The sequence below is a fragment of the Capsella rubella genome, unplaced genomic scaffold (genome assembly GCF_000375325.1).
Source record: "Capsella rubella cultivar Monte Gargano unplaced genomic scaffold, Caprub1_0 scaffold_5, whole genome shotgun sequence".
In the NCBI taxonomy this organism is placed as follows: Eukaryota; Viridiplantae; Streptophyta; class Magnoliopsida; order Brassicales; family Brassicaceae; genus Capsella; species Capsella rubella.
The window spans coordinates 3410477-3435024 of NW_006238919.1; the positions used below are offsets into that span (position 1 = coordinate 3410477).

Here is a 24548-nt window from a genome sequence, read left to right on the forward strand (position 1 = left end):
GCAAAATATTCGTTAGTTTCGCTTCGCTTCGATATTCGTTTCGATTCGATTCGAAAAATTCAAATATCTATAAGATATTAAACCGAAGCAAATATGAAAATGTAGTATTCGTAAAATCCGAAGCAAATAACAAATATTGATTTTCTTAGGGCCGAATATCCGCTTCGCTTCGTATATTTATATATATGTATAAATATAAATCATTATATAATATATATATCTTATAGGCCTATTATTCAAATTATTATATTTTGGCCCGTTGGTTTTTTTTGCAAAATGTTGTTCTTAAGCAAATAAAACTTTATTAGAAATTAATATTAAAAATAAAATGTGAGAATTCTATGGACGGTGGTTACATTTTCTTCTTATTTTGAAAACATGTCAAACAAGAACCTCTAATATCTCATATTTTGCACTTTATATTTATGTAATATATGTTTTTAGTTTTAAAAAAATTAGATGGGTCGAAGCGAAGCGAAGCAAGTAATTCGCAAATATTACGAAAAATATTCGAATATTCGAAATTCCGAATACTCGAAAATTTACGAATCGAAGCAAATAGCAAAATCAACTATTCGGTCGAAGCGAAGCAAATCACAAATATCATAAATTTTCCGAATATTCGCTTCGTGCCCAGGGCTATTAAATACTACAGAAAAGTTTATGTAATAATATTTAATAATTTATTTATTTTACTTTAAATTCCTTTTATTCTTTCAGAAGTTTGAGTACATTCTTTAGGCCTCGATTGGTAACCATGATTTAGGAAAAAAATGAGAAGGAATGTGACATTCCTCTTCATTCCTCAATTTTTTTACCATTTACGAGGAATCATTTTTCCACATCATTTCTCTACATTCCTCACAAAATGAGGAACAATAGAACAAAAATATTCCTCCCCAAAATTGATGAGGAACAAATGGAACAAAAAAAAGAACAAATATTTAAATTTTGTTTTTTATTTTAAAATAAATAAAAAATTATTTATTAATAATATTTTAATCTCATAATATAATATTTTCATATTTTTATCATGTATTGACATTAAAAAATATTTTTGATATGAATTTCATGTTAAAAAAGCTTACTATACATTATTTAAAATTTGTATGGATAGTAAAACATATTTAAGAGATGTTTATATCATAAATAACAAATAAAAATTACTATAATCTATAATAGGTTAATATAAATTATTAATTTTTAACATTAAATATTTAAATTCATTCAAAAATATATTTTAAAATTAGTGTCAAATTCATTATGTATAAATTATATCTAGTATTATTATTAAAAGTTGATTTATTTAATCAAATATATTATAAAAGATAGTGTTATTGTTTGGTTACCATTTATTATTTTGTTTTTCTCTGAATGTTTTCCTTTCATTCCTCAAAAGTTGTTTATTACGTTCCGTATTGTTCTTTTTTTTCTTTTTTCTTTTGTTCCTCTAATGGTTACCAGTAGAATCCTTAATAATTTATCTGTATCAGCGGCGGCCCAATCATGTAAACTCTTGAATTATTGCAGATACCTTTCCCACTTGACTTATCTATTTGTGATTCCCAATATTTATCCATTTATTTATTTTTTATTTTTTACATCTTGACAGTTATTGTTTATTTTATTATATTTGCAAACCTCAAACGTTTATATACAAGATGTACATATATAAAATGTCATAGTTTTCTATCCTTTCATTTCATATATGTAAGTATTATTAATTTATGTAAATGAAATTTATTATATTCATACCTATTTATGTGATGAGTATATTGTAAACATGTACTATTACTTGTGGTTGGACTTAGACATCCAAGACAAGTTCGAGTGTAATCGGTTTGTTCTCATTTAATAATATATAAAAAATTATGGGTAGGTCATTCCCCAAAATAATACTTAATATAAACTTAAAATATAATAATAAATATAAGACAATCAATTACTACTCTCTCTGAGGGTAATTTGACATATTTCACACAAATTTAAAAAATATTAAAATGCTAGTTGTTGATCCGTGCTGTGCGCGGGAAGTTTATAAAATTTTTATTTTATTTTTAGTTATATTATAATTTTTCGTTGTTTTTTTTTGTTTTGCATTGTTTGTTTTGTTCGCTTTTTACTGTTATTATTTTTTGTTATTCTATTTTCCATATCGATTATTTTTTCAATTTATAGTAATTTAGTATTTGAAATGTTTATCATCATTTGTTATTCGTCAGAGGTCGATGGAAAGTTTATGCGGTATTCTCTCTTTTTACTAAGTATGTGATTAGAGAGATAAAATATCCGATGTCTGGGTTTGATATATTCTAGGATCTGATTTGTTTCCCGTTTTTTCCTTACATTCAAACCCGTGTATTGCGGCCAATGATTTTGAAATCGGTATCGTTGTTGCAGATGTGTCGCTCTTGTAAACGATGGTTATAGAAAATGTTTTCCCTGTTCCGTTTAATCATCCAGTTCCAAACTCGTGTATCCCATGTTTTTCTGATTTTTACCCGGTTTGATTGTTATCTGTTAGACCTCATGTCCATGCTTTTCTTGATTTTGTATTTTGATTGTTGTGCAAGTGTTGGACCTCAAACCCATATTCTTTTGAATTTAGTAAAAAGAAAAATGATGATGTGGTGGATGATGTGGCGCTGACGTGGTGGATGATGTGGCGCTGACGTGGTGAAAGGAGAAAAGAGAAAAAGTAACTTTATATATATAGATACACATATGCCTTTATTTAATAAGTGATTTATGAGTTTAATTAGGTTTAAATTAATGGTAAAAGTAGGAAATTTAGTATAAAAGATGCATTGGAAATGTAAAATGACACTTTTTTTTTTGTCATCATTACAAATTATTACAAATTATTGGAAATGTAAAATGACACTTTTTTTTGTCATCATTTTTTTTGTCACTTTGAGAGGGACCGGATTCGAATCCGTATCTAGTGAAAAGGCAACAGAGGTGAGAACCATTACCCCACTTGTCCTTCTCTGCAAAATGACACTTTTTGTGAAATAATAATAAAATTTTAAAATAATATTCTTTATGAAACTAAAGGAATATTTAGTTATTTATCAATCATGTTTTCGTTGTAAAAACGTTATAGCCCAAATAATAAAGTTAATACACCAAAAACTACAATCTACAGATAGAAGTCTATAACTAAAGAAACAAATTAAAAAAAAAAACATATTTTCCAAAAACACTGTTAAAAGATAATCAACATCAAAATGTTTTGACTATGCGTTTTATTTTTCCAATCACAAAAGTGTTACCAATAATTTTATCAAAATTTTTACTCTCTGCTTTTTTATACAGCTTTTATATACCTCTCTTTTTTACAGTTTTACACAATTTTCTAAAAATTTATCGCTCTAACTTACAATTTATGTTACCAATCAGAAAAACGTCAAAACTATCTTAATTATTTTATGTAGATTTGGTGGTCAAATATGATCAAATACTCCAATTATTGGAGATGCATAAATAATTGTAAAAGATTTATCACATGACGAAATAATATCATAAAAATCATCAAGAAAAATAACACGGAAGATCAGCTAAATACCACACGACTTGCTGTCAACACTCACATGAATCATGATTGTGGTGGGACGATCAAAGAATAATCAAAGATCTAATACACCAAAGACCAACAATAATAACTAAAGAATCACCAAAGATCTAATACATCTAAATCACCGGCAAGTTGATATATACGATAGAAAATTAAAAGCCTCCGATCATCGATTTTCAAAAGACACATATATCGGCAGGTTGATTTAGATTAATACTATTAAAATATATATTATTCCAAACATTATAGCTCTACTCCTGACAAGTTATAGTTAATCCAAACATTATAAAAAATTATACAATTTTAAAAATAAATGTTTATATTTATGGTATATTTGGAAACATAATACTTTGTAGTTTTTGTGAGACTCCAGTTTGCGGAGAAGTTTAAATGAATTGATTTGACTATCTATGTCACCAAAGTGCACTTATCTTTTCGGTCAAAGGCCATGAGAAAACTTTACAGTTAAATGTATTTATGCCGGAGTAGTTAAAAGATTGGTGACCTTCCGAGAAGTGGTTGTCGGAACTGTGTGAGTGGGGCTAAAACACAGGAAAAGATCATGTGATGATTCGTAAGGTCGGTAAACAAGTATTTAAGCATTCCGGACGTAGCAAACCGGATGTCGGATATTAGTGGGCGCATAGACCTAATGAAAGAACATGAAGCTAATTAAAAGAGATGGGTCCATAGGCTGGTGGTGAACATAGACCCACTGGAGATATAGCGGTCGAAGCGTTACATTTTTAGAAACAAAAATCAAATTGTAGTATTTTAAAAAAATAAAATTATGATATTTTTAATAATTCTTAAAGTATAGTATTCAAAGAAATTTCTCAACATTAAATCTTATCCCTTAACTTATACCTTAAATATCAAATAATCAACCTAAACTTTAACACTGAATTTCTTTATGTTTTAAATTATTTTTGGAACACAAAATTTTGTGTTACATTTGACAAATTAACGTAATTACGGTATTGTATTGGTAAAAAAAAATAGGTATGTTATATGTAGTTGTATTGAATGATTATTAAACTACCATGTATATTACATAAGGAAACAATATTATAAAAATAAGAAAAATAACACATACTTAGCTGTCATAACGAGTATTTTGTATTTGTATTTATTTACAACACCCACATAGTCACATGGTGGTGGGACGAATCAAGATAACAGTCCAGTGGAAATTTCCAAAAAGAGATAAAATCGCAAATTCGATTGAAGATAAGGAAACAAAGAAATAATTATTAACTAAAAACAAAGAGTGAAAAAGATGTTGCATATTGCAAGTACCAACACTTCACATCACATGATTGTGATTGGTGATGGGATGCATCTATATAATACCATGCAATAAAGAAAAAAGAAAAAAAAATACAAATCATAGCAAATCCGATTCAAGAAAATAAAAATTTGTCAACAAAACAAAGCCAGCAACTAAAACCAAAAGATTCATCAAAGATCTAATACAACCAAAGACCAACAATGATAACTTACGAGTAACCAAAGATCCATTTGATATATAAATAATAAGTTAAATATGATCCATCTTTAACTATAGGTCATCGATTGGAAAAAAAAAATGACACATATTAAATTATAGGTCAAATTCGATAAAATATACCACTAAAATAGGTATTTTTGGAAATTAGTTTTATTTTCCAAAATACCATTAAAATCTATTTTTCTAAAAATATCACAAAACTAGCTTTAATATTTTTAAAGGTATAAACATTAGACCTAATCAGTAAATCTGTACCCTAAATATAAAATAGTCAATCTTAAATTAAAAAAATGAATCTTTTATTTTGTGGGTTTTTATTTAAAAAATAAAACAATTTTGATATTTTTTAAAATTAAAATTTTGTGTAACTAAAAAAATAATAATTTAGAGTGTGATATTTTAAGGAATATATGTAAGTGAATGTTATTGGACAAGAGTCTACCTCTAACCAAAATCTAATGTAATTCAACCACTGATTTAAGGAATATATCTAAGTGAGTCTTATTGGACAAGAGTCTAACTCTAATCGAAATCTAATGTAATTCAACCACTGATTTTAAATTCTTTAATCAACGAGTTTGAAATCAAATTTATTGGTTCTTATATTTATAAGAATAATTTATATACTAAAAGAGTTTTATATATTATTATTTTTTGAATAACTAAGAGGTTCTGAGCCGAATTCTATACATTCTCTGAGACCCGAGACCAGGACATGTTATATAGTCTCGTCCCAAGCGTTATTCGAACCGGCGACCTCAAGGATTTTGCGAGAATTTTTTACTAATTGAGCTATTAACACTTAGTAAAGAGTCTTATATCAAGTGTTATTGGTTCTCATACTTACAGTGATTAATTAAAATCCTATGTATTCATGTTTGATAGATTTTTAAAAATTCTTTTTACATAAAATGATTTCAAACTAATTTCATGTGTAAACTATAGCAATAAAAAAACCTACTAACTTAAAATTTCACAATTCTATTATGATAATTGTAACATCCCGACCGCCATCTCTCCAGTGGGTTCCATGTTTACCACCAGCCCATGGGCCTACCTTCTCTAATGGGCTTCACGTCCTCTCACTAGGTCCATAAGCCCATCAATATCCGACGGGCGGTTAGTTACGTCTGGGAGGCTGAAATACCTGTTTACCGACCCTACAAATCACCACATGATTTTTCCGGTGTTTTGGCCTCACTCACACAGTTCCGACAACCATTTCCCGAAAGGTTATCCATCATTTGACTTCTCTAGCATAAGCACGTTTAACTATAGAGTTCTTTCAAGATCTTTGGCCAAATCAATTCATTTAAACTTCTGCGCAAACAAAAATCTCACAATAATATACATAAATTATTTTCTTTTACTACATCAATTAGAATATTACCATAATCATGATACTATCAGAAGAAAAAATATTTATCTTTACGGTGACACTATATCACTCTTTATATAAATATATATTACATACATATATAAATAAAATATCATCCGATCATCAAAAGCTTGGAAAATTTTCAACTAATTTGTAAAAGCCAATTGTTATAGTATTCAGTTCTATTGCTTAAAACCAAATGATATGATATGTCATTGAAAATACGTTTCCTCATATTTGTCAAAATGAATAATAGTTCAGTTTCAACAAATCCATTTTTTATAATCTAATGAATTTTTGTTATATAATTTTTTTTTTTTAAAACAGAATTTTTAATATCTAGTTGACTTTAACTTATATAATTAATAGCACCCCCTAAATTAGATGTAACTGCATTGAATGATTATTAAATTACCATGCATGTTACATGACGAAACAATATAATAAAACAAGAAAACTAAAACGCAACATCAGCTAAATAACACACGACTAGCATTTATATTTACAAAATGGCGGTGGGACGAATCTGAGATAACACCATTGAAATTCCCAATAACCACAAAAAAGAAAGAAGATAAAATCACAAGTTCCAATTTAACAAAAAAAAAATAGCTTTTCTCGAAATATGAATGGAGAATAGTCTAACATGAAAACTATCCAAACTTAATATTTCGAAAATACTATAACAAAACATATCATTTAGTTATATGGATCATATAGATGGGAAATTATTTTTGTGAGAAACTGCTTGTTTGGCTAACTAATCTCAAAAAATTACCTTAAAAGAGAAAAATTATGGCATGTTTTTATATATTGTCCAAAACTCTTTATACTATATGTTATGGAACTTTAGACTCGAATATAAACGGTAACAAAAATATCACCAAAGACCAATGGCAGGGCCAGAACTAAAATTTAGGGGGTCAATATATATTGTTAATGGGAAAAATACAAAATTTAGAAAGAGTGTAAAAGTGAATTTTTTTTAATAGGGTAAAATGAAACATTTAGAGGAGTTAAAATGGGTGTTCAAAAAAAAAAAATTGTTTTTTCAATAGGATCAAAATACCAAATTTAAAGAGTTCAAAAAAAAAATTTAAAACTTTAAAATGTCAAAATGTAAAATTTAGGAACTTTATTTTGTTATTTCTAACTAAAAATGTCACTTTTAAAACTTTAAAATGTCAAAATGTAAAATTTAGGAACTTTATTTTGTTATTTCTAACTAAAAATGTCACTTTTACAAAATGTCTCCTTTGTAGGTAGATCCGCTCGGACCAATCATCGATCAATAAACAAAACAAAACAAAACAAAACATGATTGTCATTGAAAGCCATTTACAAAAAAAAGAAAAAAACAAAACATGATTGTGAAATTTTTATTTCTTGTGGGCAAAAGACAAAATTTGAATGATTGTGAAATGACCATGCATATTAAATTACCATGCATATTACACGTGCCAGTTAAACTAGAGAAATTCGAGATATTGTACATCTGTACCAAAGATCTCATTTTTAATTATGGGGATACTGAAAAGATTACGATTTTGATTGAATTGAATATAAAACTATACAACCTTAATTAATTGTTTGCTTTAAGGACAATAGGACAATCGAAACTAAAAAATGAAAATAAACATTATTTTACTTTAATTGTTTTTGGTGGTTTTATGCTTAATGTTTTTTTAGGTTTTTAGGTGATTTCAAGGGTGGATGAGATCTCTTCTCCGTTGGTTTTTGGTTAGTTGCTGAATCGCTTTAGAGGTTAACATAGGATCCTCGCAGATCTTGATGGCCATCGCGGATCTATCGTGATTGGGCTTTTGATTGAGTCATCCACTGTCGTGACTTGCTTCCTCTGGGCAGATTCGAAGGTATCTCATCCAGCGAGTCGTTTTCTTTGCCAGATCCTGGAAAGAGAGGCTTCGTCCAAAGTTTGGCTTGCTTGGTCTAAAAGATTTCAACAACGTGCTGCGCGTCGATGATTGACCATTTCGGGAGATTCGTGGCGAGTTGGTAGTTCGAGGGAATAGGAACGGTGATGTAGGTCAGATGGTTCATCCCCGTTCACTAGATAACTCGATCCGGCCGCAAAGCTGTGGATCTTGCATCCGCCGATTTTCATGATCTAATTAGCTGCACGATGGTGTCAATGTAACGCAAGTCTTTTTCCTGGTGACGGCGGAATTACGTTTTGCCTTTTGCCCTAGTTTCACTATGTAACCAAAGGCTCAGCCTAGTAAAGGGTTTACTAAATAAAAAAAGCCCGTTATATTAAAAAAAAAAAAATTGTTTGCTTCAGAACACGAAAAATAGATAATTTTGATAAATGCTCTATTTGGCCTGTTCAGATTTCAGAAAGCCCTTGTTCATTTTTTTTAAATACCATTAATTAAATCTGAAAATTTAATATATTTTATAAAGGTTTTTTTCGGTAAAAAGTTAAATTTAATTTGATAAGGTTTATAAAGCATTTTTGAATAATAAATATTACGTGGAGGTTTGATTCAAATATGAATAAAGTTTCATAATATACTCATAAATTTTTATAAGATACTTATAAAGTCAAGTTATTACTCACATTTATTAGATTACAATCTGCTTAATACGCATATTAAAAAACATGAAGTTAAATTTTGTCAACACTATTTTTGAAGTTTTTAAATATGATTTGATTTTCGAGTTTTTAACCAAAGAATTAAATTTTAACCTCATTTACTCTATCTCCAAAACCATATTTTTTGTTCATCATTGTAACACCTTGCCCCGTGGGAACACTCCGCCATATGCCACACCCCGCCACATGGCATCCTTACAACGCTGCAGCGCATCGACCCTAACCTCTCTCCTGTGGGCCCCAAACTGCACAGCCCACTTGCTCGCAGCTCCCTGGCCCACCAGGTAGGTTATTGGTGCGCCTTGCGTTCCTCGAACCCAGGTCCTCACCCTTTAATAACCTTCCCACTTGACAAGTTGTTACCAATTGGGCTGCGAGCAAGTGGGTTGTGCAGTTTGAGGGCCCACAGGAAAGAGATTAGGATCGATGCACTGCAATGCTTGTAGCTACCATATGGCGGGGTGTGTCATGTGATAGGGATTCCCACCGGGATGGGTTGTTACAATCATAGTTTATATCAATGTATAATAGCTAAAATTTCCAAAAATAATAATAAAAAGAAAAGGAAATATAATATTATTTCGAAATATACTATAGAAATAAAAGAAAATTTATGTACTATTCAAATATTAATTATTTTTTAACATTTTTCAATAAACTACAAGAGTGATAACGTTCAATGTGTCCATACCAACACGTTTTATAATTCGTTTATGTCTGCATCATTGATTACGTGTAGAGTATGAAACTGTATCTGACTCGTTTGATATATAAGATACGTGTGGCGGTGAAAGTTTCTATCCTTGACTCATTTTATAATTAAATGTTAGTTGAGACTTGAGATGAAACATAAGTCCAAAAGTATTATTTAATACTGCTGAATTGAAAATTTTGTTTTATCTAAAATTATATTAACGAAAAGAAAAACAAGTGGGCTATTAGTATTCAATTTGTTACTATTTTCGACAAATCTAGGTTAGAATTCGATCTCTTTTTTAAAGAGAAACGTAAAATTTAATCTTTGGGTATATATGTCAGAAAAAGAAGAGTTTTTGTAATCACTATTAGTTTGTAGTTTTTTCCTATTTTTCGTTAATTTTATTTTCCAAAAATATTAATTATATATATATATATATTATTTTAAAATATCACAAAAAACTAAATTTTTTAACATTCAAACTAAACTTTAAATTCTAAACAATAAATCTCACTCTCTAAAAATATAATCTAAATCTAAAATAATCAACTCAAACCAATGAAAAAAAATTAACGCCCTAAAAAATCATTTTTATGTTTATGATATTTTAGTAATATTTTTTAAAAAATTATAATTTTAATGATACTTTTGAACAACAAAAACAGCAAATATACTAATATTTTGAAAAAAAAAATCTCTTAAAAGACAATGAATAAAAATTAAAACTATAATAAATTTTAAAAAATTATCTAAAAGATTCCAGCCAATTAATACAATTCGCATAAAAATAGAAGTTGGTGAAACAAAATTATTGGTAAGGAATCAATCGCAAGATCCAAAATGCGTCGGTCAATTTAATATGCGCAACAAAAATATTCTACATCAATAAGTGAACAACAGCTGATGTCTATTTATGATTAAAATTTATGTACAAATTGTTTTTATATTTTGGTGAAATACCTAATTCTTAAAATCCTAGTCTACAAGTTAACGAGAAGTATATTAATTGTTTTTATATTTTGGTTTGGTTTGACAAAATAGTGGTTATGATTTATATTTTGTAGTTAAACAAAATTATATTTCGATTTGGGTTGACAAAATAGTGGTTAGGGTTTAGATTTGTAAGTTAGATGAAATTATATTTTTGTTTGGGTTGATAAAATAGTGACTAGGATTTAGATTCTGTAAATAAACGAAATTATATTTCGGTTTGGATTTATAAAAGAGTGGTTAAAGTTGATTTTATTTTTTATTTATTTTTTAGTTATAATATGATGTGATATATTGTTTTATTTTGATTGGTTAATCAATAATGGGTGAGTAAGAGTAGTTTACCTCTGGACAAGTATTGCTCATTAATGTTTTTTAAAAAATTGTTGGAAGACGTTAGTGATCTTTCTTCCTAATTTTTTTTTAGCATGGATCTTTTCTTCCTAATTTAAATGTGTAAAATGTTATATAGAAAATAAAATAAAATATAGAAGATCGAAGGAAGAATCCTAATGATATATAAAAATCGAATCGTTGAATCATGTTCACACATAACAAGAGATCTAGATGATTGTTTCGAATATAAATATATAATATCAAAATAATAATAAAATAAATTATAAATAATGATGAAATGATATATATATGACACAAGATAATTTAAAAAAATTATAAATGGTTGTTGGCTTTTGATTATTGACTTAATGCACGTTACATATACCATTAAATTAGACATATTTCAAGATACAGTATCTGATCTCATGATACTGTATATCTCCTACAATTATGCACCAAAATCAATATAATTTTTAGTGTGCGTAAACTCCAAATTTTACGTTTGACTGTGATAAATAAATTAAAGTGTTTATTGATTCTCTTGACAATCACGTGTAAGAGGTTGTAGTCGGTAATGGTTGATTAGCATGTCACAATTATTTCGTAAACATATTTGTTTTAATGAAGAAACCGATTCAAAACGTTTAATAACACTTGAGAAGATCATACAGTTTCACAACTGTTACGTTTAAACTATTTAGACTCTTGAATTGATTACTATTTACGGGTATTTGTTATATAATGTGTACATTTTTTGTAACATTTTGGTATTATAGTGATGTATGCATAGAGGTTTATAATAATTGATTTGACCAATTATATCTTTAAAGTATATTTATTTTTTTGTCAATTATTCTAAGAAAAAGTGATAGTTAAAAATATTTATGCTGAAGTAAATTTAAAAAGAAATTATGTGAGTGTGGAGAAAATACAAAGAACTATTACGTGGTGATTTGTATAATCCGTAAACTAGTCTTTCAAGCCGCTCAAAAGTAGCAAACTAACGGTCGGTTAATGTTGGTCCCACAAGCAGAAAGAGAACGTAGGTTCATTAAGAAAAGTGACGATTGGGGATTACAAGTGGTATCAAAGCCAAACACAGACGATAGTGGATTCTAGAAGACACACATCAAAATGAGCGACCTTTCAGGAAGTGATTGCCAACCGTGCAAAAAAACAAATCACGAAAAAATCAAATGATAATATTAAAACCAGTAAATAATTCTTATAAAAGAATTTCTGATGTAACATATCGACTGTCAGTTAAAGGCGGGCTTACGAGTCTAAAGAATATGTTGGACCCATTAAGAATAATGGCGATCAAAACATTACATGTACGGTTAGTAAATAAGTCTTTTAAGATTCTCGGAGTAGTGTCATCGTTGAAGAAGGTCGGAACTCACATGTTGAGATGAGGTTTAGGGATCCACAAAGGATGGTGTCTAGGGCGTTAGGTCAATTACAAACTTTTGTATTTAGTTGATCTTGGGTATTTTGTTAATATTTAATCGTTCTTTCGTCACTAGAGATTGAGCTGGGACCAGTATATAGTACTCCAAAATAGAGATAACCTAATGCATACATTTGTGGTCCTTGAAATTTTTGGCAAAGAGTGAATGATTAAACTCTATTACCAATTACCATTGTTTTGTCACTCATGTTGTATCGAATTTAAATTGATTCTTTTAAATTAGCACCCTTATAGTTAAGTCTTTACAATTCTTTTTTTTTTTGTTTAACTAAGAGGTTCTGGGCCAAATCCCATACATTTTCTGAAATTCGTGATCAAAACATTTTATATAATTTCGTTCCAAGCATTATTCGAACCGAACAACCTTTAAGTTTTTGCCAAAATTTATTTCAATTAAACTATTAACACTTAGTTAGTTCCTAACGATTCAACCAACGCAATGCATGCAATATGTTAGTCGTAGGTATACATATGCCCTTTTTCCTACTTTTACAGCTCTAAATGTCATATAGGCATATAGCTATCGAATATGTCATACTCATACCATAGATTTAGTAAGCCTTTTTCTTTTCGAACGAATATAAAAACATTTAAACCAAAAATCCTTATCTACAATGTGAATAATGTTTGTTAGAAAATAGAAACTTTTGAAAAAGTTTAAGCTAAATTAAGAAAACTGGAAAAAGATTGAACTTTTTGGTAGATTCATTAATAATTGAAACCAAACCATCTTTGCTGCCCTTAATAAATGTGAAAGCTTCTTCTTGGGAAAGAGCAAAGCCTATTATGGACCAACCAATCAATGAGTTTGACAAACTTTTGTGGAACCAAATAATAAATTTTCCAGGAAAAATGAAATAAATATTAAATTGATAAAAGATTTCTTACTACAGTATATGTGGTGAGCTATAAATCGTTTGTAGTCAATTTAAAGATATATCAATTTCTATAAATATTAATTTATCAATAATAAATATAATGCTTGTTCATTTTTTTTTAGTTTCCTATTTAAAAGTACATTTGTTATAATATAGTTTTTTCTATAAGTTCCTTTATTTATAGTTCCTTTGTTTACAAATGAGTTATAATAAAAAGAATAATGTTTTATTATTCAATGAAACTGTGTTGATTTTGATAGTGACTGAACAAAATTATTGATTTATAACAATTATTAATATAGCAATTACTGTACTTCACCTAGAGTAAGGAAGTTCTCGAACTGAACTTGAATTTATTTGTCGTCCATTATTGGTTTTATGTACTTCACCCATGCAAATACTTCTTGGTTCTAAGAATAATTATTTGGAAAACGTAAAAGAAAGAAATCGTGCGCGTGAGATCCATTCGCGGCGATTTCTTTCTCCCTTCTCTTTCTTCTTCTGAGCACAACTTTTTGCTTTTCCGATGGGTCATTCGTCGATTCCGGCGACGATGAGGACTCTATGGCTCATGGTTCTTCAACTTCGCAATCTGCTGCATCTTCTAAGCTTCACAAACGAATCAAAATCAAGGGAGAAGCGAAGAGGGATAGCTTCTGCGAGACACCGTCGATGACTCCACCGGTGGTGTAGCGCCGCAGAATGGAAGAGGAAGTCTTCACGGCGAAGCATGAGAGAGAAGACGGTTAGGTCTGGAACCGGAGATTCTGGAGGCTTCATTAGGCCGCCGCTTGATGGGGGAGGTTGACTCCGGTCGGGTGGAGCTAAGCCACTGTTGACGGTTCCTAGATCTACTCCCTACCGCCTTTCAATCTCACGTCGGAGCTTGAAGCTTTCTCGACACCAACAGCTCGGTTTCTTCCTCTTCCTCAAAGTTTCTCTACGGTGGCGGAGAGGCAAACGGATCTTGGATCACCTCCTCCGTTCGATCCGCGTCGTCCAGGTACACCGGAGGTCCGGTCGGTGTGCATCCGCAGTTGTGGACGGCGGCTGCGACGCGTTTTGCGTTGTAGATTAGGGTTTCTGTGGGTACCGGTTAATTTTGGTACTCCAAAACCGGATCGGTTTTGTTTCAGTTTGGTTTAGTTTGGTTAGATGTCGGATTGGGCCCTATGGGTTATTGTATGGGCTTATTCCGGAAATATGTAAGCCCATTGGGCATTATTATTTAAATTGCAAGCCTTTTTCAGAAAAAAAATACTTCTTGGTTCTATAATAGATGATATTTAGAACAATGCACACAACTGAAAAAAATCAATAAGTTTTGTTTATTTTTAATGAAGAACATTATTTAGTAATTATTTAAACATAATTTAATCAATGAAAAATGAATCCGCAGTATCAAAATTGATAAAAATAATAAAATAATATTTAATTTTGCATAGATTTAAAAACTTAAAAAATCATCTATATAAAAATATAAAGGGTATATAAGATATTTTTTTGAAGTCTTTGACACCCAAAATCGAAAGAAATTTATAACGTGATTTATATAATTTATTTAAGAATATTGTACTATCATATATTGTTATTTTCTAAAAAATTAACCAAAAAATATATGTATTTACTGTACAGTTATAATAAAGAAATAAGAAAAAATATATGGTAAAAATGTCATTTAAATCACGAACATTCAAATTTTGGCCATTTAAATCACGAACTTTTTATGTGGCCATTTAAAACATGAACTTATCGTTAATTTGTTTTTTTAAACATTATCTTTCGTTTCCCAAGCCGAAATGAACATCATATCCTGAAATCCGTCAGCAGAGCAGCTATCCATCGTTAATCGTATTTGTTAGTGAGAAACAACGTCGTTTAATGCTAAAACGATATCTCAAAATCGTGATTTTAACATCATAATCCAAAAATCAAATCCCTAATTTCTCACATTTTTTACCCTTAAACAAAGTCGTCTCTTATTTGTAGAGATGGATTAGTGATGTCTAAATGTTTGTTAGCTGTTTTGTTAACAAATTTTTGGATATGACGTTTATTTTAGCTTAGTTAACGAAAGATGATGTTTTAAAAATTAAATCCACGAAAAACTTATGTTTTAAATGATCACATAGAAAATTTGTGATTTAAATGGCCAAAATTTGAATGTTCATGATTTAAATGATATTTTCCCAAAAATATATATATGAAAAAAGCATTGAACCTAAAGAATAAAATAATGAATACTAAGCGAAAAGGTGAATGTGACATTTCAACGTCAATGATTTTCTTTTCAATAAATAAGAGATGGCTTTTGTGATCATTGGTCGGTCACTCACGCTATCTACCTTCGCCTTATATTCTAATCATTATGTACTTTTATAACTATTTTAAATCAATGAGTTACTCGTGGGCTTCTAGCTTTTATATAATATGATATATACTAGGGAATCTTTGAAGTCGTCGGGCAAAACTACTCCGGACATAGGCATGGGCATCCGGGTACTCGTTCGGGTTCAAGTCGGATATTTTAAATTTTCAGGTTTTCGGATTTAGAAATATAGAACATATTCGGGTATTTTTAGATTTTCAGATTCGCAGCGGGTTTGGGTCATGTATTTTGAATTCGGGTTCGGGTTACCCGAAATTTTCAAAATTCAAAATTTGAGTATATATCCAAACTACTAAAAAATTTCAAAACTTATATAATTTTTTTTACTTAAATTTGTTTAAATAAAAGTTTCTAACTTTACAAAAATCCAAAATATACAAAAACTGGATAGTTTTGACATTAGATTAATACAAATACATATATTATTAATAAACTATTATTATATATTTATATTATTGGTATATTCGGATATCCGTTCGGGTTTTGGTTCGGTTCGGGTTCGGATTTGAATTTTCGGGTTTAGAGATATAGAACCCGTTCGGGTATTTCAAGAATTTGGATTTGGGTTTGGATTGGGTTTTTCGGATCGGGTTCGGGTCGGATTTTCAGGTCCGGGTATTTTGCCCAGGCCTATCCGCGCGTTTGGCTATCCGTTCGGATTTTGTTTTAAGTTTTCGGATCTAGAAATAGAGGACCTATTCAGATATTTTAAATTTTTGATTCACATGACTATTTCGAATTTACGTTTTGATTACTTGAAATAGTTTCCAAACATAAAAAAATTTTAGTATTCAAATATGTCCAAGCTACTAAAAAATACATAAACTATTTCAAAATCTTTAGTAGTTTTTACCTAAATTTAGTTAAAAAATAGCTTAATACTTAAAAATATCTATAATATACAAAAATCTGAATATTTTGGGCTTTTAGATAATTACAAACATAAATTTTATTATATATTATTACTACTTATACTATGTGTGTATTTAAGTATCCGTTCGGGTTCAGCTTCAACTCAGATTCGGGTTTGAATTTTTTAGTCTTAAAATTTAGAACCCGTTCGGATATTTTAAATTTTGGATTTGGATTCAGATTGGATTTGGACCAATTCTTTAGGTTCGATTATTTTGCTAAGGCCTAGTTAAAATGGTCGCCTTCTTCTGTCCTAATGAAAGTTAAATAGTAATTTTCCATTTTCTTACCATCAAGTTTTATTTTACCATATGTATTTTACCGTATGATCCATTTATCTATTTATTACCCATGAATGTATACTTGAAGGGGTACGAGAGTTCATAGTTTCAACAAGATGAGTGATTTGTTGTGGATCTCAGGACTATGTGTTATTGCCTTAGTGGTTGTTAGGATTAGTCACTGGTGTTACCGATGGTCAAACCCCAAGTTCAATGGCAAGTTACCTCCAGGATCAATGGGTTTCCCGATCATCGGAGAGACGTTCGACTTCTATAAGCCTCATGGGTTCTACGAGATCTCGCCTTTTTTCAAGAAGAGGATGTCAAGGTTCAGATTTGAATCACCCTATCTCTCTCTTGACAAGATCTTGTATGTTTATGTCCTTATGCATATGTTTGTGTCTTGTCTGAATGTTTTTAGGTACGGGCCATTGTTTCGAACGAACCTTCTTGGATTCAAAACCGTGGTTTCGACAGATAAAGATGTGAACATGGAGATTTTGCGGCAAGAGAACAAGTCTTTCAACTTAAGTTATCCAGATGGGTTAGTGAAGTCACTAGGAAAAGAGAGCATATTCTTTAAGACAGGAAGCATACACAAGAACATCAAACTAATAAGTATGCAGCTTGTCGGCTCTGAGAATCTAAAGCGGAATATGATAAAAGATATGGACCGCGTGACCCGAGAACATCTCAGTTCCAAAGCTAGCCAAGGAAGATTTGATGTTAGGGATACAGTTTTCAGTGTAATTGATCTAATCCTTTTTAATCTGACTATATTGTTGTTGTGTTTGGTATAGTCTCTCACTAGCTCTTTTTTAATCTTTTGTAGATGATAACAGCTCACTTAACACCAAAAATGATAAGTAATCTCAAACCAGAGACTCAAGCAAAGCTTATGGACAATTTCAAGGCCTTTAGTTTCGATTGGTTCAGGCCATCTTTTACTCTCTCTGCCGTGAAAGGAATCTACACTACTATTCAGGTGAGACTTAAATTTTTTTTCTTATATATACATTTACTTGGGAGCTAGCAAAACTAAACCTATATGATACTTAATTAATATACAGGCATGCCGGGATGGGATGCGGCTGTTAAATGATGTTTACTCGAAGAGGAACGCGTCGAAAGAGAAGCATGATGACTTCCTTAACACTGTGATGGAAGAGCTTGAGAAAGAAGGAAACTTAGTGACCCAAGATGCTATTGTAAGCCTCATCTTTGTTCTTTCTTGTGTAACTCAGGAGCTCACCGTTAAGACCATTTGTTTCGCGGTCAAATTCTTATCGGAAAACCCAAAAGTTCTCGCTGAATTGAAGGTAAATTTTTTCAAGAAGCTAGTAAATTTTGCATACGTATGTTTTATGGGTTGTGTGCAAAACAATCTTTAATATCGTCAATTTTTACAGTTTTACCCGTCACTTCCAAAAAATGTAAATGAACAATACGAAACCAAAAATAATACTCAATATAACTCGTCTTCTAAATTTTAATAAATAATATATTAAATTGAAGTCTTCACGGTGAAGAGTCTAAATTTACCGTTATAATTCTTATAAACTAAGATATGTGATCATAAAAACATTTACAAGATTCGTATAAGGTTTAGCATATATATTTCTGACTTTGTATAATTTATTTTTATTTTCTGACAACTTTGAGGATTTTTTTTTGGTACAAGACCCATGTTTTATTTGTTAGACACGAATAAACAAGCTTATATATATGTAAGTTGATAATTATATATAATTGTAATTTGGCAGAGAGAGCACGAGGCAATCCTTGGGAGCAGAGAAGATAAAGAAGGTGGAGTTACTTGGGAAGAATACAGACACAAGATGACTTTCACCAACATGGTAACTAATTATACTTTATCTTATTTTGTCTAAGGATAGTACAAAACTATATTGTAAGGTTTCACATGGCGAGGTCACTTGTCTATAGGTTATCAATGAGACACTTCGATTGGCAAACATGGCTCCGGTCGTGTTTAGAAAGGCTGTGGAGGATGTTGAGATCAATGGCAAGTACTTCTGTATACTGATCATGTGGTCAATATTCGTATACTACTAAGTTATTTATAAGTTAACATTTTTGTTGTGTGACAACAGGATACACGATTCCAGCTGGTTGGGTAGTGTTGGTTGCAACTTCAGTGGTTCATTTTGATTCTGAAATTTATGAAAATCCTTTCGAGTTTAATCCATGGAGATGGGAGGTATGTATGGGCATATATATATATTATTTTTAACATAAAAAAATATTGAAAAAAAAAAATGAATAAGATTTTGAGTTTTTGACATGTGAAAGGCATCTTTAGAGTAGTAGTCTTGGGGTATCTATATCTAGATTTGGATCGGGCTAGATATACTAAATCACTATCCGAATCCGGTTCCGAAAATTTAGATATTTAGATTCTTATAGAAAACTAGAAACAATTCTCTTTTTTTTTTTTCTTGATTCCTAGTCTCTCCTATTGTGAATGCTTTTAGTAGATGAATGTAATTTCTCTAGTTTCTTTATTTCTATTTTTATTCCGTAAAATGATAATTTTTTTAAAAATCATATACTGTTTTTAACATTTTATCATTCAACATAAATTTTGTTAATTATATGCATTCGGCGGAATAACAATTTTTTCGTTTATTTTGTCAACCACACATTAATTCAAATAAAACTTCATGATTGGGCGGAATAATGTTTTTAAAAACTGCCTACTTTTTTTATAGCTAATCTATTAATTGCAACATTGATGGTTATGGTAATGCAGGGTAAAGAGGTACGGTCCGGATCAAAAACTTTCATGGTGTTTGGAGGAGGAGTCAGACAATGCGTTGGTGCAGAATTTGCGAGACTTCAGATTTCACTCTTCCTTCATTACCTTATCACCAATTACGACTTCTCGTTGTTCAAAGGCTCTAAGGTGATTCGAGCACCAGCTGTTTTCTTCCCTGAGGGCATTTCAATAAACATCTCCAAACGTTCCACATGACCTTATCCGAGACATATCATGTTCTACAATCTCTTTAGTGTATCTTTGTTGTTTTTTCGTAAACAATATAGTATTAATGTGCGCGATTTCAACATTTTCTACATGCAATTCTACAAATTTAATACCTTTTATGAAGTTTAGAGCGGTAACAATAATAATAATAATAATTTCTATTGCGGTAATAATAACAAGGACAAGTATACGTAAATTGAATTCCACTAAAATTGAGTACGCTCTAATTTTCTTTATCGACTAAGTAATATGGTTTGATTTCAAAAATTTGAAGCACAACATATGAGCATTGAAAATAGTTTATTTTGTCTTCATTGTGATGTAGTTTCTTACCAAGCCCGGCCCTTGACACATTTTAAAGAAACTAATGTATTGGGCCTCCAAAAAAATTGACATTTTTGGTATGAAAATATAGGCCCCAAAATTTTAATTTTTATTGCAAAATTAGGCCCCATTTTTGACAAAGTTTAAGATTTGATTTTCATGTTTAAATTTTATCTTTTTTCTTATTGCAAAAATAGGTCCCATTTTCTACAACTTTAAGATTTGGTTTCAACTTTTAAGTTTTATTTATTAAACCAATAAAAAAAAAATTGTATTGGGCCTCATAATTGCAAGGCCGGCACGGTTTCTTACAAAAAAATGTCCATAATCTATAAAGTGTATTTTCTTTTAATAGTACAGTATTTAGATATGTATTAACTAAAAACTGTTTAAATTATAAAACCCATTATACATTTCCTGTATTCACCATTTATTTGCTACATCCACAAAGGTTTACAAACGAAAGAGGTTAATTTATATATGGTGTAAAATTCAAAAGAATGAATTTTCATTTGATATACTAGTAAGAAATAAATTAGAATTTATCTTCTTTTTGTTTTTGGTTTTTGGGGATACTAAATTTTATTTACACACTCTTACTTCCTCCAAGTTCTTGAAAAGGCAAAGGTACAGACTTGAAGGCTCTGTATTTCCCCACATTGTTAAGATGTTCATTCTCCAACCTAATTGCAAAAACAAAGTTCACTCAAAACATTTTCTTGGATCAAAAGATGTGAAATCGGGTTTAATGTGTAAAATCGAACCTGAAGAAGTTCCAAATGCCGCGACGAACAATCTCTAAACATGCAACAACAGCAACCAAAGCTCTTTTATGCAAAAATGGAGCTTCTTTAATCCCAAGAACCGTTTGCATCCATGCCAGCCTCAGTACTACATTCACCACCTTCATTTCAAATCCCAATCTAGCGGTTAATATTCCCGCGAAAACGCTATAATTCAAACCTTATTTTCTGTTTGTTTTTGGTTTACCATGACAATGAAGTATATGCTTTTGTAAGGAACTAAGAGTTTGTCACGAAGCCACGGGTTCTTGGAGTTGCGGTTCATGAGACCCCAATCCCTGAAAATGTCCCAATAAGTATTGAACAATGTGGCAATTGTCGACGTGGTTACAGCCACAGTTAGCCAGTATGTCCCTTTCTTCATCTCGAAAATTGTCCTAGCCGCAACTGCTAATATAGTCGACAAATACTTCAGCGCGTTAAGGCCGTGCGTTTTGTCTTTCTCCTCCACCAATCTCCTTATAGACTGTTTTCATGGCCAAGATTATGTAAAGAAAACATTTATATTGTTTTGCGACAAATAGAGTTGCTTGTGTAATGTAAACTATGGATTTAATTTTTCTAAGTACCTGAGCGAACCGGAACCAGTAAGGAATGATGGCAACGACAAGGTAGAGTTCTTTATAAATTTCACTATCATAGCATGTGTGTGTTCGTTTCTTGAAATCTCCTCCCCATCCATAGTAGCAAACATAAAACAATAAGCTTCTGAATGTTTGGACCTGTGAAACCAAAACCGAATCAATGTTATGTAACGGAAGAAAACATATAGATCAACCAGATGCTAAACTAAGCAACTCGTTACCTGACTTGTCAATTGATCTGCGAGGAAGAAGTCCGGGAGAATAACCTGGCAAAGGAAAACATACTCACAAACTATAGGTAACGTCTTTGTCAAGTTTTCTTACTTGGATTGAACGTTACCTTGTAGAGAGGACTTAAAAGACAACGAAAGACGCTTCCAACGAAGAATTGTCGGCTCGAGCGATATATTATATTGAATGGACAGAACAGCGCAAACATTAAGCACTGTGATCATAAGTAAAATATGTTTCAAAGCTATGTATTGTTAAAGATTGGTATTCAATGATCTCATTTATCAGAACTTACAACAAGAAGAGCTAAAGGAACAAGCTCGGTGATGACACTGAAACTTTGGGTTCTCGGATCCATTTCCATGTCAAGATTTGAGATGACTCCTCCGAATGTTAAAACTGCTAGGCCAGAGCCTACCAGAAGAACTTCTCTATAACCAAGATCATTCCGTGGCTCAAATCCGAAGATAAACGGGTAATTTACTCGGTATTTGTTCCAGAAATATATGTCTGCTGCATACATAAACAAATGAACCGCAACAAACCCGAACAAACTGCAGAAACAGAACCACATGATTTAGTAACTCCAAACTTATACCCTTTTCCTCGGTTTCAAAAATGGTAAATGTAACTTTACAACAGACCTATAAAGAGGGAAAATATTCTCCATGTACTGATGCCGGCCCTCGCTTTCTGTTATGCCTCTAATATGTACAAGAACCGATATTGCAATGGCGAGAGCCACAGCGCAACCCGAAAAGAAACCTATAGATAAAGATGAGGTTTCAGTCTATGAGAAATAAATAGAAAAAACTTCAGCTGAAGAGATGAACTGAGTACCAAGGAAGTATGTGGTTCTGTGTTTCTCCCTCTTAGTTTTAGGCCTTAAACATTTCATTCCCTCTCTATGGTTCCCATTGGCGAAATGCTTAATAAACGTCGCTTCCACTCTCGACATGAGCCTCGAGACCTGAAAATGTTAAAGATAATTTGTCTGGAGGGTTTCTAACACTAAAGAAAAGAAGATGTGAAAACATATATGTATTAACCTCATCGCAGCTACCCAAATACGAGTGATCCACTGTATTTAGATAAGGCTTTGATGCATTCCTTGAAGTAGTCTGCATAAACAATACACATATCTCCCAAGTAAGAACAAGTACATAAAGAAAACAAAAAAGATTCTTAGTTAGAAGATTACTAACCTTGTCATACTTCTTCAGTATCTTTGCAAACGCCAATTGATTCAAGAAGCTGCAAAGAGAGTAATGATTAGAAACAGAGTTTTCAAGAAACAAGAGAGAACTTTAGAGATAACATTTTCTTACCAATAACTCTTTAAGAACCTAAGTTTCTGATAGAACTCAACAAAAGCTCGGTTCATAAGCTCCTCGGCTCTCTTAAGCTCGGGCTTACTAAACGTTTGCTCGCTAGGTAGACCGAGGATCATCATTTTAAGAGTTGACAATGGCGTCTCCGGCTCGATCTTTAGCTTTATATGATCCAACATCTCGACCGGAGCAGGTTTAAATACTTTCTTATCCTCTGTCTGTTCCATTTCTTTGATCACTTCCATTGGCGAAGTTGCTACAATATCAAAACCTCAAAAGTTAAATCAAGAATTCGTAAAACAAATCACTAAACCACATGTTCTTGGTTCCATCACTAAACCTGGAGTCCTCATTGTTGAATGAGGAGAAGCAGGAGCACTCGAGACACTATTAATGTCAGGAGGGAGATGAACATGAGGATTCTCAACTTTAACTCTAAGAGCAATCAAAACATTTAACTGTCTACTAAGCTCATCAGCTTCTTCCATAACATTCTCAACCTTTTGCTTATAAAACCTCAAAATCTTGTTGAATTCGCCGTCTAGCCGCCTAAAAAACTGCACCTCCATCTCCCCTCCTTCCTCGGCCGAGCTAAGAAACGTCGTGGTATAGCTCGCAGACTCGTCTTCGTTAATCAGAATGACTTGTTCCTCGTCGTCGTCGAATAAATGGTAATGATGATGATGATGGCGTTTACTACTCAGCGGATTATGAGGTTTGTGCGATTTTTTCGGAGAACGAGAAGCTCGGTTTGTTAAACCGCTGAACGCGCGGTAAAGGGAGATTCTTCTCGATAACCCCGCGCCGCCCGGGGGTTGGTGCGGCGCGGTTTCTCCCGAGGGAGGAGGAGGTGGAGGAGGAGGAGGAGGATGAGAACGTTGTTGTTTTTGTAAGCGGAAACGAAGGATCTGTTTGACGATTGATTTGAGAGCACGGTAATCCATATAGGCTTCTTTCCATTCTTGGATCATCTGAGTTTCGAATTCTCTTCCAAACTTCATATTTTCTTGATCTTCTTGGTGGTTTCTTTTCCCGGAAAGATTATAATTTCTTTTTTTTTTTTCCCGGGAAAATCTAGCAAGAACGAAAAATAAAATCCTCTGTTTCTCTAATTTTTGGTTATGGATTATTGTTTTTTTTTAATTGTGGTGTGTAAGAGCTGGATTCAAGATTTCAAGTTTCTTTTTTTTTCTGGTAATCAAGATTAGTTTTGGTTGAAAGAAAAATTATAACAA

General features: G+C 31.3%; 2 protein-coding genes across 2 annotated transcripts; one reads left to right on the forward strand and one right to left on the reverse strand.

Moving 5' to 3' along the window:
• The first annotated feature begins 16978 nt into the window (after nt 1-16978).
• On the forward strand, nt 16979-20163 carry LOC17885719 (cytochrome P450 708A2). The gene is made up of 8 exons (XM_006290278.2): nt 16979-17364; nt 17458-17782; nt 17869-18021; nt 18107-18355; nt 18800-18892; nt 18981-19059; nt 19148-19254; nt 19807-20163. Exons 1-8 carry the CDS (start codon nt 17153-17155, stop codon nt 20026-20028), a joined length of 1440 nt encoding a protein of 479 aa, XP_006290340.1. The 5' UTR covers nt 16979-17152; the 3' UTR covers nt 20029-20163.
• A 787-nt stretch (nt 20164-20950) lies between these two features.
• LOC17887366 (phosphate transporter PHO1 homolog 9) lies at nt 20951-24314 on the reverse strand. The gene is made up of 13 exons (XM_006290555.2): nt 23654-24314; nt 23311-23569; nt 23188-23236; nt 23032-23103; nt 22823-22952; nt 22627-22747; nt 22278-22536; nt 22092-22196; nt 21973-22017; nt 21737-21889; nt 21355-21633; nt 21129-21268; nt 20951-21047 (listed from the first exon to the last, which is right to left on the reverse strand). Exons 1-13 carry the CDS (start codon nt 24312-24314, stop codon nt 20951-20953), a joined length of 2370 nt encoding a protein of 789 aa, XP_006290617.1.
• Nucleotides 24315-24548: the final 234 nt, after the last annotated feature.